This window comes from Heptranchias perlo, chromosome 8 (assembly GCF_035084215.1).
Source record: "Heptranchias perlo isolate sHepPer1 chromosome 8, sHepPer1.hap1, whole genome shotgun sequence".
Classification (NCBI taxonomy): Eukaryota; Metazoa; Chordata; class Chondrichthyes; order Hexanchiformes; family Hexanchidae; genus Heptranchias; species Heptranchias perlo.
In genome coordinates, this window is record NC_090332.1 from 87951321 (window position 1) to 87969616 (window position 18296).

The window sequence follows — 18296 nt, forward strand, 5'->3', positions numbered from 1 at the left end:
GGGTGAAGGACTTCAGTTATGTGGTAGACTGGAGAAGCTGGAGTTCTTTTCCTTAGAGCAGAGAAGGTTGAGAGGAAATTTGATGGAGGTATTCAAAATCATGAAGGGTCTAGACAGAGTAGATGGAGAGAAACTGTTCCCATTGGCAGAAGGGTCAAGAACCAGAGGACTTAGATTTAAGGTGATTGGCAAAAGAACCAAAAGCGACATGAGGAAAAACTTTTTTACACCGATTGGTTATGATCTGGCATGCACTGCCTGAGGGGGTGGTGAACGCAGATTCAATTGTGGCTTTCAAAAGGGAATTGGATAAGTACTTGAAGGGAAAAGATTTGCAGGGCTATGGGGAAAGGGTGGGAGAGTGGGACTAGCTGGATTGCTCTTGCAGAGAGCCAGCATAGACTCGAATGGCCGCCTTCCGTGCTGTAACCATTCTATGATTCTAAGCATTTCTTTCTGCACATGGCCACGTTCTTGATTTCGCATGCTATTATCTTTCTCATCAGTCTCCTATGTGACACCTTACCAAATATTTCTCTCAAAATCCATATAAACCATGCCTATAATGTTTTCTTCTCTTATTTCGTCAAAAGAATCGATAAGGTTAGTTGAGCGCGACCTGCCTTTTAGAAATCTGTGCTGTTTGGCTCTGATTAGCTCATGTTTCTCCAAATGCTAAGTAATTTCATACCATATTATAGACTCTGGTAATTCCAACAACTAATATAAGACTAACTGCCTATAATATCCTGCCTTATCCTTGTCTCTTTTTTGAAAAGGGATGTTATAGTTGCCATCCTCACTTCATATAGCATTAAATAAGAGAGCCTCTGTTTCTTCCCTTGGGATTCTCTTATGTAACCCATTGTCATTTTTATATAATTCATAGCAGGTTAAATACAGTATTTAGTTTTTAGATGGAGCAGACCTGATCCATTTTTTTATTTAAGTACTAGTAGTTAATTGGGATTAAAATACTTAACACTCTGTGCAACAGAACATATTTATGAGAAGAGTTATTGAGCTCTTCAATCTAGTGGATTAATACTGGTACTACTCCTTGGCAGTGTCCTTACCTCTTTCCTGAAATCATTAACTCTCCCTTTTACCATCTTGTCTAAGAGTTAATTTTTCTAACAGGGCAGCAAAATTCTCTTTTTTTTATTTCCTATTGAAAGAGTTTCAAAATTCTAGTGTTCAGTCTACATTGCAGGAAGTTTCTTCTGAACAGAAGTAAATATGTTGCTTTCTTAAAAGAATGCTAACTGTTGGACAGGTTTTCGAGTTTAGTAGAATTTGCTAGGTTCTTTATCAACCACTCTTCATTTTTGCTTGAAAATGATCATTACTGTTCTTAGTGATGGTCTAAATGAGAATCTACTGTTACTGTGCATTACATTCTTTCTAACCTTGAGGTTGTGACCCTATTGAATGGTAAGATCACATTTACAATGTATGATACGGAGTTACAGCTATATCCTTGGATGCTGAGACTCTGCATTGTAGATTTTTGTTTTTATAAATTACTTGGTCAGATTCTTGATTTTAAAATGAAGTCCATAGCCACTCCCTAATCCTTCCCCATCCTGTCATATTACAACTATTTATATGGTCTTATGGTGAAAGTTAATGTTTGTACTTGTGCCCAGTATTTCATTTATATGCATTTAGCATGGTTTGCCAGTCATTAACCTAACTGCTGAGCCTCCCTAGATCTATTTGAATAGTTGGTCCCACTAGATGCTTTGTCATTCTACACAATTTTGTATTGTAAGCAAGCTTAGAAATTCTGAATATAATCCCTTCTAGGTTATTTGTTAGATTGTGAAATGTAGAAATAAAGATTGAATCCTGACAACCTCACTTATTACGTCTCGATCATTTTGAATGGTTTATAGATTTTTTTTTTGTGAAATCATTTTTTGATCTTTCCAATGAAAGAAATGTGGAAGGGAGAAAAACATTCAAGGATAGAAAAAATGAAAGCCAGGATAACATAGGAACAGGAGTAGGCCATTCAGCCCCTCGTGCCTGCTCCACCATTTGATAAGATCATGGCTGATCTGTGATCTAACTCCATATACCTGCCTTTGGCCCATATCCCTTAATACCTTTGGTTGCCAAAAAGCTATCTATATCTCAGATTTAAATTTAGCAATTGAGCTAGTATCAATTGCCATTTGCGGAAGAGAGTTCCAAACTTCTACCACCCTTTGTGTGTAGAAATGTTTTCTAATCTTGCTCTTGAAAGGTCTGGCTCTAATTTTTAGACTGTGCCCCCTACTCCTAGAATCCCCAACCAGCGGAAATAGTTTCTCTCTATCCACCCTATCCATTCCCCTTTAATATCTTATAAACTTCGATCAGATCACCCCTTAACCTTCGAAACTCCAGAGAATACAACCCCAATTTGTGTAATCTCTCCTCGTAACTTAACCCTTGAAGTCCAGGTATCATTCCAGTAAACCTACGCTGCACTCCCTCCAAGGCCAGTATGTCCTTCCGAAGGTGCGGTGCCCAGAACTGCTCACAGTACTCCAGGTGCGGTCTAACCAGGGTTTTGTATAGCTGCAGCATAACTTCTGCCCCCTTGTACTCTAGCCCTCTAGACATAAAGGCCAACATTCCATTAGCCTTCTTGATTATTTTCTGCCCCTGTTCATGACACTTCAATGATCTATGTACCTGAACCCTTAAGTCCCTTTGGACATCCACTGTTTTTAACTTTTTACCTGCATAGCCTTGATCTCAAGTTAAGATGATTTAATGAATACTTTAGGAAGGTATTGTGCACCTTATTGTTTGAAATCTCCCTTGCTCTTCTCTTCTCCCACACTCCTTCCAAACAAGAAACCTAATTTTTACATAACCTGGCAGTTAAGTTAGGCAGTTATCCATAACTGGTGCCAAATTTGCAGCAGCCTGATTCTGTTCTAATCTATTCCAACAAACTTGGCTTAAAATTTCATGTTTGGCCAGCCCATGGTCTTTTTTTTTTACATTTGAGTGTGAATTTTGCTTAACTCACTATTATAGTTGTATACAGTTCAAATCTACCAACCAGTGTAATGTGCGATTTGTCAGTGGTTTTTTTTGTAAACTTACTGTTAATTTTATATGGAAGTGCACAAAAAGCAAGCTGTAGTGGTTCAGCTGACTTGTTTACTCTGAACGCACCAATCATTAAACAAAACAATGTCCTATTCTCCACCTTAAACATTTTTGTGAAGTGAAATTATGCTGTGTAAAGATTAATAGGCTTTTTGTATTTGCCTACTCAAACGTACTAAAGCCGGACTCCCTAACTCTTAGGACATGGATTGATTAATCTGTGTGGCAGCTGAGTCATGTGACAATCCACTGAAGCTTAGTGTTAGCAACCAATGTGTTGTCCAGGCCTGCTGTCACGCATTGCACCAGCAGAGATCTGATCAAGATGGCCAAGGCCAGAACAGACAAGAAGCTGGGTGAGCACCTTATTCAGAAGAGCTACTGCACTTTTTGAATTACTTAATTGAATTTAGTTTGTCATGAGGAAGAACACTGTACCACTGGAGTTTGAATCTACTATCCATCTTGCAGCTTTGTGAAGAAACTTTTTTTTAATAAACTCACTCGTTGCTTTGGTGGTTATATTTTTGTGTAAACTTAAAATACTGATTCACCAATTTTACTTTTTCAGTTGATGCTGATGAGATTAAACGGCTAGGGAAGCGGTTTAAGAAACTGGATTTGGACAATTCTGGCTCACTGAGTGTAGAAGAATTTATGTCTCTGCCTGAGTTGCAACAGAACCCGCTAGTACAACGAGTTATAGATATATTTGACACCGATGGAAATGGTGAAGTTGACTTTAAAGGTAAGGTGTCTTTTTTTAGTAATTAAGTACAAAATTACAACCTAAGCAAGTCTGTAATCTTTTGTTAAAGAATATTAGCCTAAAGTGTGTATTTCTGGGTACAATTTAGAAAGAACAGTGCAGATTGTTCATACCATGCCAACAAATATATTTCATGCATGTAAAAATTACATTTAGAATTACATTGCTTAATAAATCCAACTTATTAATTTCTCAGTTAGTTTACCAGATGATTTTGTCTTTGCATTAGAATTTTCTGCATAAAGCAAATCATAAAATGGTTATAGCACAGAAGGAGGCCATTGGGCCCAAGCCGGCTTTTTGTAAGAGCAATCCAGTTAGTCCCATTCCCCCGCTCTTTCCTCGTAGCCTAGCAGATTTTTTCCCTTCAAGTATTTATCCAATTTATTTTTGAAAGCCACAATTGAATCTGCTTCCACCACCCTTTCAGGCACCGCATTCCAGATCATAACTACTCGCTGCATAAAAAAGTTTTTCCTCGTGTCGCCTTTGGTTCTTTTGCCAATCACCTTAAATCTGTGTCCTCCGGTTCTCGACCCTTCCGCCAATGGAGACCGTTTCTCTCTATTTACTTTATCTAAACTCTTCATGATTTTGAACACCTCTGTCAAATCTACTTCAAGAGACTTGTTTATTGATGATTAACTTCTGGAAATAATGCTAAATAAGCCATGACTGGCATGTTAGAGATTAAGTTAGCACTACATATAATTCGGACTTTAATAAGAAAATAGAAATCCTAATTTTAAACTCATTGTAAACTGTAGAAAGAAGGTGTTAATGTTTGAGAATCTCTGGTAAATCACTAGAATTGATTGACACCCAACTCTTATTTCTTCTCACTGTAAGCTTCGCTTTGAATCTTAGTCCATTTTCAAGCTTAACTTGGATAGTTTCAGTGTTGTTCTTGTAGATCAAAATAGTTTCAGTACTTTTTTAATATTAGTGTATGGTCATCTAAATCCAACTATTAGAAAAACTCTGTCCGATTAGTATCCTTTTCAATAGGAAGTTCATTAAATGTGTCAGAAACAGAAGCCAACTTTAGGTAGTTTGAGTGGAACATTTTATAACTAAATGGTTAGGTAGATTAATGCATCTGAATTTTTTAATTGGGGGAAAAATGGATTTGGGACAATATTTAAGATGCCAATTTTTGCAAGATGCAATATTTAAGGTCCAATTGCACCAAGTAGAACAGCTGGGTGGACTTTCTGAATGAATGTTCATAATTTAAAACCATATGCAACCAGGAAATGAAATTTAGAGTTTATCATGTACAATATGCTAGTGAATTTTAGTATTGTAATCTTTTAAAAATCTCTGCCTCCATTTTATACAATTTTGAGCTGCCAAGTTGCAAGTGAACGCTACAAATTTATAACAAAATCATGATGCAAACTTTGTTAAATTTGTATATGTACTTCATGGTTTCACTACATTTTGTAATCTAGGGTCCAGTTATGAATTGAAGTACAAAACTAATTAGGCTGTTCAGAAAAGCTAAAAATAATTTACAAATGTAAAAAAAATAAAATTTGAACTGTTTCAACTTGAACTGTTTATTTTGAGGTGTTGAATTCAACTTTTGAGATGAACATTTACCAATTTTCTATTCCTTAACAATCAAACTAAATAGCTCTGAAGATTAGAGCTATTTAATCTGACTGTTATGGAGCAGAAAATTGCACTTGTTAATTTTCTAGGATTTTGTAAAAATGAATTGGGGGGGAAAAGGGGATTTTCAGGATTAGAAAATAGCAATTTTTAGTGGGTGTGCCTGCTTAGCCTAATTTCTTTGTTCCTCTCTTCAGGTGAAATGTGACCATTTCAATTGTCACTTCAAGTGCAGTTTTTTTATTTAAAAGAATTTTAAACCACCTCTGGATGTATGTATATGTAAATAGGGCATGGAAACCTCTTGTTGCTTTCTTACTGGATAGACTAATGTCATTATTTTCTACCTAACCTTTTAATTTCTTTTTGAAAAAAGCAGTATATTTAACAGGTAAGTTTGTGTGAAGTAGATTAAATTGGAAATGAGATGAGATATTTGAAATTAGAAGTCTGTTCCTTTTTTAGACTGGTTATTTACTATGTCTGTCATCAAGTTTGGAGACCTGTCCAACTTGACTAAGAACTGTTTAATTCATGTACAGAAATGGATTCAAATTAGTCTTTTATAGAATTCTGTAAGTCAGTTTTATATATAGACCTGATTCTAAGGATTTTTTTGTCCACTTACTGTGAATAATTTGTCCTTACGATTTCCTAGATTTAAAGGAGCAATAGTGTGTTCTGTTTTTAAATGTTGATTAAATATGTATCCTCAGAATAGCTGACAGTAGTACAGTCTTAGTTCAGAAGTTGCTGATTTGAATTATATTAATTTTAATTTTGTTCAAGAAAAAAACACCACCCTAGTTTATTTAAATTGCTTAAATTGAATTTCCTGAGTAATTCAATTTTCCAGTAATAAACTGCTTCAAATTAAAAGGAGTAGACTGTAGACAGTTCGTGTTCTGAGAACTGATTTTATATAATAGATTGAGATGTGAATATAAAGTTTAGCCAGGTTGCATCAGCCTTAAGCTGCTTTCATCTCCATCTGGCCATATGAAGTCTTTTGCTGTAATTCCCTGAGACCTTGAATAGGATTCAGTTGAAGGTAATGTGAAGCTCCCTCTTCATTATAAAAATAACTAAATAATCAAAGCTTGATGCATAGCAAGGGATAGCATGCTGTTCATGGTGCCATTTTATTTTAGTGAAACCGAATAGTTTTGAATGACTATATAATCCAGCAGAATGTTAATTTTGGAATTTTAGATGCAGTTGACATTGCATTAAGTTCTAATTTTTGGTGAATGAAATGTCATTGGGAAAAATTGAAGGCTGCATGGGTCAAGGGTTTGTCTTTCACCTGTTCACAGGATGTTGGATACAAGTCCTTGGCCTGCATTGTTGAGTTCTGTACTACTGTAGGAATGAAGCAAAATAGCATTTCCCACACAAAAGAAGAGGGAAAATTAGTTGTCTTCAGGCTGCTTACACTCCCTAGCTGCTGGTTCAGACCTGTTTTTTTTTTTGGCAGCGCCCTGGGAGAAATTCACCTGGCTACAGTTGGCTGGTCTTGGGAGTTGAGGCAAAAACAGCTTCATGTCCTTTTCAAAAATTGATGGCTTTTTTTTGAGGAAACTGTTGCTGCTGTTAGGAGTAGTTTTGACCTGTAGACTGTTGGAGGATTTAGGGAAACTCTCTTTGGCCCTGCCTAGTTTTGTTTTTAACATTATGGTACTAAAGCTATTTAAAAATCCTAAATTAAATTAATATTGTAACACAATTTAAATATTTCATTTGCGCATGCCCCATTTTTTCCATTACATTTTCTTAGTCCTGTGTTTTAACTGGAATTCTGCACGTCCACTTATGCTACCCCAGTACTTTTCTTGTTGCTTTAATTTGTCGTCGTATTACCTTCTGCTTCCCGTTACCCATTTTCAGTTGATGCAAAAATTGCTTTAAAATGAGGAAGTGCTTGCTGCTCATAGTGAACCTATTATTGGCCTCTGCAGCTTGGCAGCACCTGGATGATTAAGTTTTTGTCGATGCTTGAGGCTTAACTAATATATTGTCCCAGATCAGCTTATAAATACTGATGGGGAATTCCATTGCTTCTTTGTATTTATGAGCATCAAATGTAAATGCAAGAAAAAAGTCATTTGCCAAAAATGTTTCTAGGTGTGTTTTAAGCATGCTCAAAGCACAAACATTTTTTAGTGAAGTTGTTCTAAATTGTGGCTATAAAGGACTTGGATAAACATCATTGTACATGAGTGTAGTCAATTAGTGTAGTTAATCACGTGCTGAACTTTGGTGTGCATTGGCTATGGGAAATCTGACTTGCTCTTTGAAACCCCCATGTTTCCACCAAACATCAGGGTTTGTTTGAGGCATCTATCCCTGATACAGTTACCAGGAGCCATATCCATTCCTGCCCCTAATCTACAAGAAAGCCTACAGTTAAGCAGAAATGCACATTTCGTTATAGTATTAGATTATTTTGACTTCCTGATCTTGGGTGCTATTTTCTGTATGATAGCCATGGTGTTTAAGGAACCAGAATTACATAAATGTCAAGCTTTCTGATATCTGCTGAAGTATCAAAGTGACTACAAATAACAGGTGTAGTTGGTTTTAAAAGTGCTACTTTTATGTACATGAAAAATCTGAATAACTACCACAGATTGGTTAAAAGCCAGCAGGTTGCATCTCATCTTTTTGTATCTGCACTAAAATACCATCACTTCTGGTTGAGTTCACATTTTTAGAAATTCGCAATTGGAGTGGCGTCACATTACCTTCCTTAAGCTTGGATAACTGAAGTAAGGTTTTGAATCATTAAGGATGTTTTCTGATATCTTTTGACTGCAAGTTGGGAAAAGTGAGTGACAGAATTGATCCCAAAACTTCAAGGCCCCTTCTAAAAAGAGGCCCAGCAGATGTAATTGGGGAAAGGGAGAGGAGCTCCATATAGAGTTTGGAAATGATTTGAAAGGCAGTAATACTTTGAGCTGTTGAAACGACTGTGAAATTGAAATGGATTACTGAATTTGTCTGAACCCCAAGATAATTACTGCCCCTTTTTTTGTGTTTGTTGCTTTAGTATGTTTTTTTTGTAAACTGATTACAGTATGTACAGTAACACTCAGTTCTTATCTACAAGATTAGGTTTAGAAGTTGTATTGGGATTTAGGGGGATAGCATAGCTTCTGTACAACAGTGCAAAATAATACAAACTGCTGCTTTGACTATTGTGTGGATTAAACTTTATAATATATTAAAGTGTACTGTTTACCAAAATGCAGCATCAGAATGTGCAGGTGCTATAATTCTAAAAGTGTCCAAGCATGTGTCTGCACCATTCTGTGAAAAATGTGATTAAATGATTGTAATAGTTTCTGGAAGTTCCATTGGCTGTACTGGTCATTGCTTCCCTTTTGTAATTAAAGGGGACGGACTGTACAGCAGGAATAGTTTTTATTCAAACGCTACTTCCCACTCAAATAGAAGAAAATAGTACCCTTGCCTAAGATTTCTAGGTCGGCAACAAAATTAACCTTTTTTAGAAAATGTCAGTGCCTCTCAAGTGGGGTCCCTTTCTCTGCTATATAGTTCTGGTGATGTCAGTTACTGTGTTTTTTTTATAAAGGACGTTCCAATTAGATTTCCTATGCTATGTGCTTTACTGTTTGGATAAATTGTGCAATACTGTGAAAAGATAATGGGACTTTAAAAATAATATTTGATATGAGTAACTTTTTTTAATCCTGAGTAATTCGAGAACTGCTGTGTTAACCACTTTGAGCGTTGTGGCTGAATTTACTCCCCAGCTATTGGGCAGTAGGGACTTCAGATAAATGTTCATTGGCAGCAGCTTTTCTTGGTTTGGGCCTTTTATACATAAGATTGACCCAATTGCTTCATTTAAAGAATATACACTTTTTTAATTGGCTGGAGCTCCAGTCATTAGAGACTGTGTGTTCAGCGAAAGAAAGCGCACGTTCCCTTGACAAAAAAATATAACTTGCTCTCACCTCCAATAGACAGTGAGAGAAATGGTGAGTGAAAGCTTTTAAATTTGAAATAGTCAGCACATTAGCTAGAAAAAGTTAAAATTAACAAAAAATAAGGAAAATGGGATAACAGGTTGAGCACAGGTTTTTTGTGTAGATTTCTTGTGTGCTCAGTTTGGGGTTAATGCAATAATCAGTGCCTTATTGAGTAGTTTTACTACTAGAATTTTCTCTCTTCAGTGGTGTATGAGTGGTAAACAAAATCAGATCCCCAAGAAAGGCAGAAGTTTCTCTCGAACCTGCTGGTAGTCTAAGGGTTAAATTTGGTTTAGAAAGAAATATAATGCTGATCTGGATTTGGATGTTGGACACAATAACCACGTGTTTATGGAAGGTTTTGTTATGGTTTGTTGAGTACTGTGTTGTATTTGGTTACATTATATAAAAGAATCTAATTATTTTAAGTGATTAGCCAATTCAAAGCATCAACTAGCTCTATTATGTAATTATTCTTTGCAGAGTTTATTGAAGGGGTCTCCCAATTTAGCGTCAAAGGTGACAAAGAACAGAAATTGCGATGTAAGTATATTTTGTTGTATTTGATTTTATAATAGTGCTTAATACACTGATATTTACTTTCTTGGTTAACTGCATTACTTACTGTTTTAGTATTAAAGATAACTGGAATGTTTGTGTGTATTTACTTATAGAAAGTTTATAAAATTGGGAGAAAATCACTACAGATAGTTTTATTTTGAACATTTGGGTATCAGCCTTGGCTGAGTGATATTACTCTTGCCTCTGAGTCAGAAGATCATGTGTTCAAGTCCCAATCCAAAATTTGGGCGCATAATCTAGGCTGGCACTTTAGTGCAGTACTGAGTGAGTGCTGCATTGTTGGAGGTGTGCCGTCTTTCAGATGAGACGATAAACGTCTACCCTCTCAGTTGGACATAAGATCCCATGGCACTATTTGAAGAAGGGTAGGGAGTTCTCCTGGTGTCCTAGCCAAAATCACTTTTAAAACAAATGAGCTCATTTACTTCATTGCTGTTTGTGGGACCTTGCCGTATTTCCTACATTACAACAGTAACTACACTTCAAAAGTACTTCATTAGCTGTAAAGTGCTTTGGGACATCCTGAGATCATGAAAGATGTAATATAAATGCAATTTCTTTCTTTATTGGTCTGTGCCAAAGACTAAAAAGATGTGCAACACACACTAAATCAGTGTACATCCTGCATATTATTACATTATAAATACTTTGTATGTTCCTCTACAGTATTTATTATTTGGGTCTTTTTATACTATTTTTGGGTCCTTCATTGCTGTCTTTCACCACCTATATTTCTTCCAAAAAGGGAAAGAAGAACAAAATGACTTAATTGCTGATGTCAATGGGGCTGGCTGATGTGTGCTTTTGTGAAGTCGGAGTGGGGTTGTTAGCACAGCTATTGATCTAGTGGTTTGGATGAGAGCTACACAAGTGAGGATAGTTGAGTTTTTAACACTTCAGGCTCTTCAGTTTTTAAACAGTGTAAATTGATAGTATTTTGAAAAGTGGATGATTTAAAACTCTGCCATTAAAATTGTGACCAAGTGTGCATTTGCCAATAACTTTAAAAATAGGTTTCAAATTAGCATTAGGTTAATACTTTGAATATTCTTAAAGGCAAATAGAATTTCCCAAAGTAACTCTTCACAGGACATTAGCTGTACTTTCCCTACCAGTAGTTCACAATCATCTGCTAAAGCTTAATCAATTTTGAGGAGTTTTCAGTGCAAAAGTAAAACTATCAAGAGGGTACTTAGAGTAAAACCTATATGTTAGGAGTTGCACAGGTGTTTTGACTGCAACAGTTGTCCATAACTTTTTATTCTTTTTATCAGTTGCTTTCCGCATCTATGACATGGATAAGGATGGGTACATCTCTAATGGAGAGCTTTTCCAGGTGCTGAAGATGATGGTCGGGAACAATCTAAAAGACACTCAGCTACAGCAAATTGTAGACAAAACCATAATTAATGCAGATAAAGATGGAGATGGAAGAATATCCTTTGAAGAGTTTTGTGCAGTAAGTACATCTGTTTTACTTATTCTCTCATTTTCTTACCTTTCCTTGTATAGTTTACTAGGTCAGAGCATTAAGTTATTAAATCTGGTTTTCATCCATTTGTTAGCAAAGTGTAAATTGAGAAATTAAGTTATTTTTAAATATTGAGCTGCAAATAAACATGCTTTTATTGAATCCTAGTAATGTGTGGAACAGATTTTAGGAAAGGAACTTTATTAATGTTAAGATTAACTTTCTGCTCCTCTTACTCAATGGGAGTATCAGTGACTGATGACCTTTATTGATGAATTTAACAGTGGGTTGCTTTGCTTATAATTTTGAATTTGAACAGTGTGTCTCTCGAATCAGTCAAGCCAGCCCAAAGCTTATTTAGCTGTTCATTTGCTGGGGAGGTTACTGAGGTTTTGCTTATCTCCTGTTGGCTTAGTTCTCCAGCATCAAATGCTACTAAGAGAAATGCAACAATCCATTCGCTATTGCAGACATTTCCGATTGTTCACGATGCGTTTTCCTGTGCTGCTAATACGGGATTGACACGCAGTGAACACATGATATCCAGCCACACTCAATAAATGTTTCTAAACACACACCAGTGTCTAGGAAATCCCAGCACTATACACGTTGCCAAAGACTCTACTTCACACAATGAAGTGAACCTACCTGCTGAAACAGTTCCAGGCGTAACTACTACTGAGAAACCTCTTCTATCCCTATCTAAGTTTGTTGGCACGGAGAATATGCCAGCACCAATGCATCGTTTGCATCAACTGGCAGTGAATTATATGTAAATGAGGACAGATTATAGGTGATCCCTCCAATGAGATAGCTTTTGGTCTTAGACCATAAGAGATAGGAGCAGGAGTAGGCCATTCAATGAGATCATGGCTCATCTGATTTTTTTTTACCTCCACTCCACTTTCCCGCCCTTTACCCATATCCTTTGACTCCCTTGCCGATCAAAAATTTGTCTAACTCAGCCTTGAATGTATTCAATGACTCAGCCTCCACAGCTTTTTGGGGTAAAGAATTCCAAAGATTCACGACCTTCTGGGAGAAGAAATTCCTCCTCATTTCAATCTTAAATGGCCGACCCCTTATTCTGAGACTATGACCCCTAGTTTTAGATTCCCCCATGAGGGGTAACATCCTCTCAGCATCTACCCTATCGAGTCCCCTCAGAATCTTGTATGTTTCAATAGGATCTCCTCTCCTTCTTCTAAACTCCAATGAGTATCGACCCAACCTGTTCAATCTTTCCTCATAAGACAACCCTTCCATACCCGGAATCAACCTAGTGAACCTTCTCTGAACTACCTCCAATGCAATTATGTCCTTCGTTAAATAAAGGCACCAGAACTGTACGCAGTACTCCAGGTGTGGTCTGACCAGCACCCTGTACAGTTGTAGCATGACTCTCCTGCTTTTATACTCCATCCCCCTAGAAATAAAGGCCAGTATTCCGTTTGCCTTCCGGATTACCTGCTGCACCTGTATGTTGACTTTGTGTTTCATGTACAAGGACACCCTGATCCCTCTGTACCGCAGCATTTTGTAATATTTCTCCATTCAAATAATATTTTGCTTTTTTATTTTTCCTCCCAAAGTGGATGGCTTCACTTTTTCCCATTTGCTTAACCTGTCTATCACTTTGCAGACACTTTTTTGTCCTCATCGCAACTTGCTTTTCCACCTATCTTTGTATCATCGGCAAATTTGGCCACAAGACACTCAGTTCCTTCATCCAAGTCATTGATATATATTGTAAATAGTTGAGGCCCCAGCACTGATTCCTGCTGCACCCCACTAGTTACAGATTGGAACATAGGCCTCCTTAGTTTAAATGTTCCGGCACCACGTGGGTCCATACAACTGAAGCAGCCTCAATGCTGATTGGCCTTTGATGTCCTTTGGATGGTATTCCCTCAAGGAAAGACAAAACAAAATGTAAACCGTGGCAAGTTTTCCAAACTGTAACCCAAGAAAATATCTAGGCATGCACCTGGCTTTGTATTCCAGCTGCCCACTGCAGGGTATGGGCAACCAACTTTAACTTCCAAGTATGGTTCCTGTTCATCATTTTCTTTGGGGATTCTTCCCTTGTAGGAGAATTTGAGGCTCTTTCTGGGGTCGAATGCCAGGGAACTACAGAGCATGCTATGACTGATTTGACTTCTTAAACATGACAGCGACTTGATGTAATGGGTTAAAAACCATTAACTACAGGACAGACCAGAACCCCACAACTAGCAAAGACCAAGGACCTAGTTTATAGCATTCCCTCTGTATCTACAAGCAATAATGTTCATGGTTCTCCAGAGTAGGAAGGCAGTGGTAAACTGAGGGCACGTTGTTGGACCAAAACTTCAAATACACAAGAGGCAATTAATGTGATTTGTCCAAAGCCTCAATGTACTGACTCCAGTGTTGAACTCTTCCTCTAAATCTTTCATAAATGGTTTTGTTGGGATTCCTTATGGCTAAATCCCAATGAACTGTGGTCAGAGGTCTGAGCCAACATGTGCAAGTTATCAACATATAACCCTAAAATAGGTCGACTATGCAAGGTTGACCAAGTTTTGGAGTGCAAGTCTTGTATAATACATCAGTTATAGATTTGATGGTTGTATGTGAGCTTCTCCCTCAGCATGGGATCTCCACCACACATGAAATGAACAGAGTGCCTATGAATGGATAGACTAGAAGAGCCCTAAGTTATGCACTGTATAGAGCAATTTAGGACATCTCAAGAGTTTGTATTAAGGGCCCAATCAAAACTGGCTCCATGAGCAGTGGTTAGCAAAATGGATGGTTAAGCACTTCCTGAACGGTTATCCTGCAGAGAAACAGCCCATTGGCAGAGTAAGGGTAATTCCATGACTCTGAAATCAAATTCCAAGTGTCAGTATATGCATGGCTGCCACATGGAGCAGTCCTCTCACATTTATTGAACGTTACTGTCCAAATGTAATTGAAGCATAGGCCTACGTCTTAAGCAGATCAGTCCTCAAAGTTGGTGCTGCGGCTTCTATGCAATGGCTTCCCCCTGTTAAATTTGTTCTTTTTGGTATGCGCCTGTGATGTTTGATGTGGACTGAAAAAAGATAAATGATCTAATGGGTAGGGTGCACATCCTCCACACACTATGATCCCACCCATTCAATCACAGGCTTTGTAGGGGTAATTTGGAATTGGTGGTAGGCTTTGAGGTGATGAACCTGTGGAATTCTCTACCACAGAAGGCAGTAGAGGCCAAGTCATTAGATGTATTCAAGAAGGAGATAGATATATTAATGCTAAAGGGATCAAGGGATATTGGGAAAAAGCAGGAACAGGATACTGAGTTAGATAATCAGCCATGATCATTTTGAATGGCGGAGCAGAGCCAAATGGCCTACTCTTGCTCCTATTTTCTATGAATTCTCCATTGGGTCAAAGTACAATGGGGTTTAATGACACGACAATGTGTGTATAGTATCATGGTGAAATTTTCATGTATGTTTAGCACGTGGTTCCCCATAACCTGTTAAGCTATACTTCTACGGTGTATGGGGGAATGCATAATCAAGGAATGAAAACCATACCCAGTAGGTTTGCTATCTTTGTGTGAGCCTAGATAGTGAGCGTTAGCTGTTTGGAGAATTACAGCTGAGCCCAATCCTGTTCTCACCTATCCAAACATGTACTTTCCAGCAGTAATCATTGGATAGCAATCAGGAGCAAGAACAGTGTCTGTCTGTATTATTCCCCTCCCAATTGTTCAGCTCCAGCTGCCAATTTGGCTATGATTTGCTAACTTGGCACAGATGGATTGATAGACTGAATCTTTATATACTAGCCAGCAGGGGAGCTCATGGTGTTTTAGTGGTTACTTGTGTTTTCTAAAAAGTTGTTTCCACCTGACCTATTGTAGGAAATGAATCAACGGCAAGCTTGTCTTACAAACATATCAGTATGATGAGCCTCTCTCTCTCTCTTTTTAGTAACTAATTAATTAAACTGTTGAATATTAATGCTGAGACTGCAGAGCCTCATCTTCCTTGAAACTCTAAGCAAAGCAGTGGAGTTGAGAGAAAAATATGACTGAGATAAGATGTACCTTTATTGTAGGTTATATGAATGTAGGATTACCAAGCTTGGGTTTCTGAACAAATTGGGAATTAAACTTCATTCTAATCCTATGCAACACAAATTCTGGGAATATTAGAATCTACAGGTTCCTTCCAGTGTTAACAGACTTCTATTGCAGGAAGATATATATGTTTAAATGTAGAATGAGATGAGTGTCAGGGTATGGTCATAATCTGGAAAAGATGGAACAAACATGTTTTTTTTGTATTTTCATATTTAATTTTACAAGTTTCCTTTTATGGTTTTGTTCTTTAGTTGTGCCCCTCTAAAAAGGGGACACTTTTTTTGTTTGACACTGGCAACTGTCTCTCCTTTATAGTTTTATTAAGTAAAGGCATACTTGTATGTTCTGATTCTTGACATTTTTATTAAAAACGTTGCTTGTGGATGATTTTGAGCCTTTTCCCTAATTATCCAACATATTATAATAATGCAATATTGCAACTGTTTGCATTATATTGAATCAGTGACGGAGGCAAATACTTACTGCTTTTACTTTCCCATCCAGGTTGTAGGAGGTCTAGACATCCACAAAAAGATGGTGGTTGATGTGTGACCTCTTTCAAGGCTCCACCCAACACTTCTGCTTTCTTCTCCATTTCTGAAGATCTGCTCAAGATGTCCAGCAATGCTTTCTGTGTATTTAATGGAAGTATTTTCTCTGTGAAGCCACTTTTTCCAACATGAGCCTCATGAAGCCAACTAAGTGTTATTGAACTTCAATTCTCTCAATAACCCAGTGTAGCACTTTAAAATCTGAAGGACAGCTGAAAAGGAGCATCTCAGTGTGGTGGAGAAGGGGAAGGGGCTGGATTTTTATTTATTTCATTCTCATCTTTTATAACAAGTATATCTTTAGCTTTGTAAATGTAAAAGTAGTAGGTTGGGCTTTAATAAACTTGATGCAGAGACTTGATTTAAAATAAAAAGTAGTCTACGAAGTGCCAAGCATGGATTACACAAACCATTTTAAAATACTTTTGTCATAAAATTATCAATGTGTTTTTATTTGGTTCCCCATTATTTGTATTTCATGTCTGGTAATAGATTAAAAACAACTGTTGAAAAATAGTTCTTTCATGTGAACAGGGTTTACTTATACTGTTCTTGTTTTGGTATGTTGACTGTTTATGTAAACATTTTTGCTTCTGGTCACAATTATTTACATTTGTGTTAATGAATGTTCCATATTTTATGAGTTCCTTGTTAGGGACTGTGTTTCTGTAACTAGTTCCTCTTTCAGTAATTACTCCAGCATAATGTAGATGCCAAGAAATTTACTTCAAGTATAAACAGCAGGATGATTAGGTGGCACATCTTTTTGTATATTGTCATGGTAACTTGGTGAGGATTACCAATTAGACACTGTTAAATAAATGTCTTGTTTTTGCAGTCACATTGGATTAAACTGCAGGGAGACCCCAGCTTGATTTAGAACAGCATAACCTTCAATTACTTAAACCATTTTAAAAAGATGCAGTTCATTTCACTGTTGGATAGGAAATGGAAAACCAACTGTTCAGGAGAAAACTTCATATTCAAAGTTAGCTAGTTATACCTCCTGGTTATCCCTTTGTCACATCTAGAATGTGGAGTTGTATTTTTTTAGTTTGAAATTGTTCCTCATATCCAATTGCAATTTTGATACATTTTCTCAGTTTTGTACATGTGCAATACAAGTAGTGAGCTGCATTTCTTTTTCCTCTCCCTCCAAACCTATTATGATCCCTTTTGCTTTCTTGCTGAGGTAGTGTAGGTTATAAAGGAAGTAAACAAAACTAACGAATTGTTTATATAATCTATTTAATCCAGTCTCTTCATTTAATAAGATGTGTAATGGGAAAAGGGGCAGGCTAGACTGCTTTGTGTGCAAAGATCAAATTGTTCCAGCGCCTCCCTGCCATTGCTGTTCCTTCAGCTAAGTGCTGCACACTGGTGGGCTCTATGTGTGAGAGATCCAGGTGCTTGGTGTCCTTGCATGATAAACTTTTTGCATGTAGATTGATTGAAATGTTCCTCTTGTTTACATAAATTGCAATGTTCATATAAAAGTTGCCAAATGTTGGTAAATGTTGAAGAAAAAGAACTCCACTAACTGTACTCTTTCTTCCTCTGGATCAGTGCATGGCTTGTAACTATAGCCAGTTATATCTGCTCCAGTGTCAACTGCCATGTGCTCTGTTTCAAGGGGAAAATCTAGTCTTTTGTGAATTTATTTGTACATAAGTATGTTAGTCATGTAGGGAATGCTCTTTCCCTTTTGCTTATGCATCATTTGACTGCAATCCAAGGTAGTGCATACATCTTTTCCTTACTACAGGGGAATGTTTTATTTAGTTTAATGAGGGGGGGAGAGGAGAGAGAAGGGGGAAGAGGCAAGGAGAGAAAAAGAGGGGGATGGGAAGGAGAGAAACAGTTAATGTTGAATGTTCAGTTTTCTTCTCTGCATGCTGCATCATATGCTGTGGGACTATTGGAACCTTCATACTGTACAAGTAAATTGAAAATAAAATATTTGAAACTTTTCTTTGTCTATAAGTCCTTAACATAAGCTATTCAAGTCATCTAATCAGAGCTTGAAGATAACTCATACTGTCTTAATACAGGAGCTCTATCAAAAACATAGTGGCAGGTT

The 18296-nt window shown here is 37.1% G+C and overlaps 1 protein-coding gene across 2 annotated transcripts in view; it reads left to right on the plus strand.

The window, feature by feature from the left end:
* The window catches only part of LOC137324785 (calcineurin subunit B type 1), a 72086-nt gene extending 53900 nt beyond the window's left edge, over positions 1-18186 (plus strand). The window contains exons 1-5 of one of the 2 annotated variants that reach the window (XM_067989484.1): positions 3383-3467; positions 3683-3859; positions 9976-10035; positions 11349-11533; positions 16170-18186. In XM_067989484.1, the coding sequence (XP_067845585.1) occupies positions 3437-3467; positions 3683-3859; positions 9976-10035; positions 11349-11533; positions 16170-16217 (501 nt within the window). In that variant the 5' untranslated portion in view covers positions 3383-3436 and the 3' untranslated portion in view covers positions 16218-18186. Of the gene's footprint in view, positions 1-3382; positions 3468-3682; positions 3860-9975; positions 10036-11348; positions 11534-16169 lie in introns of those variants that run through there. The other variant, XM_067989483.1, reaches the window with a different exon arrangement.
* Positions 18187-18296: the final 110 nt, after the last annotated feature.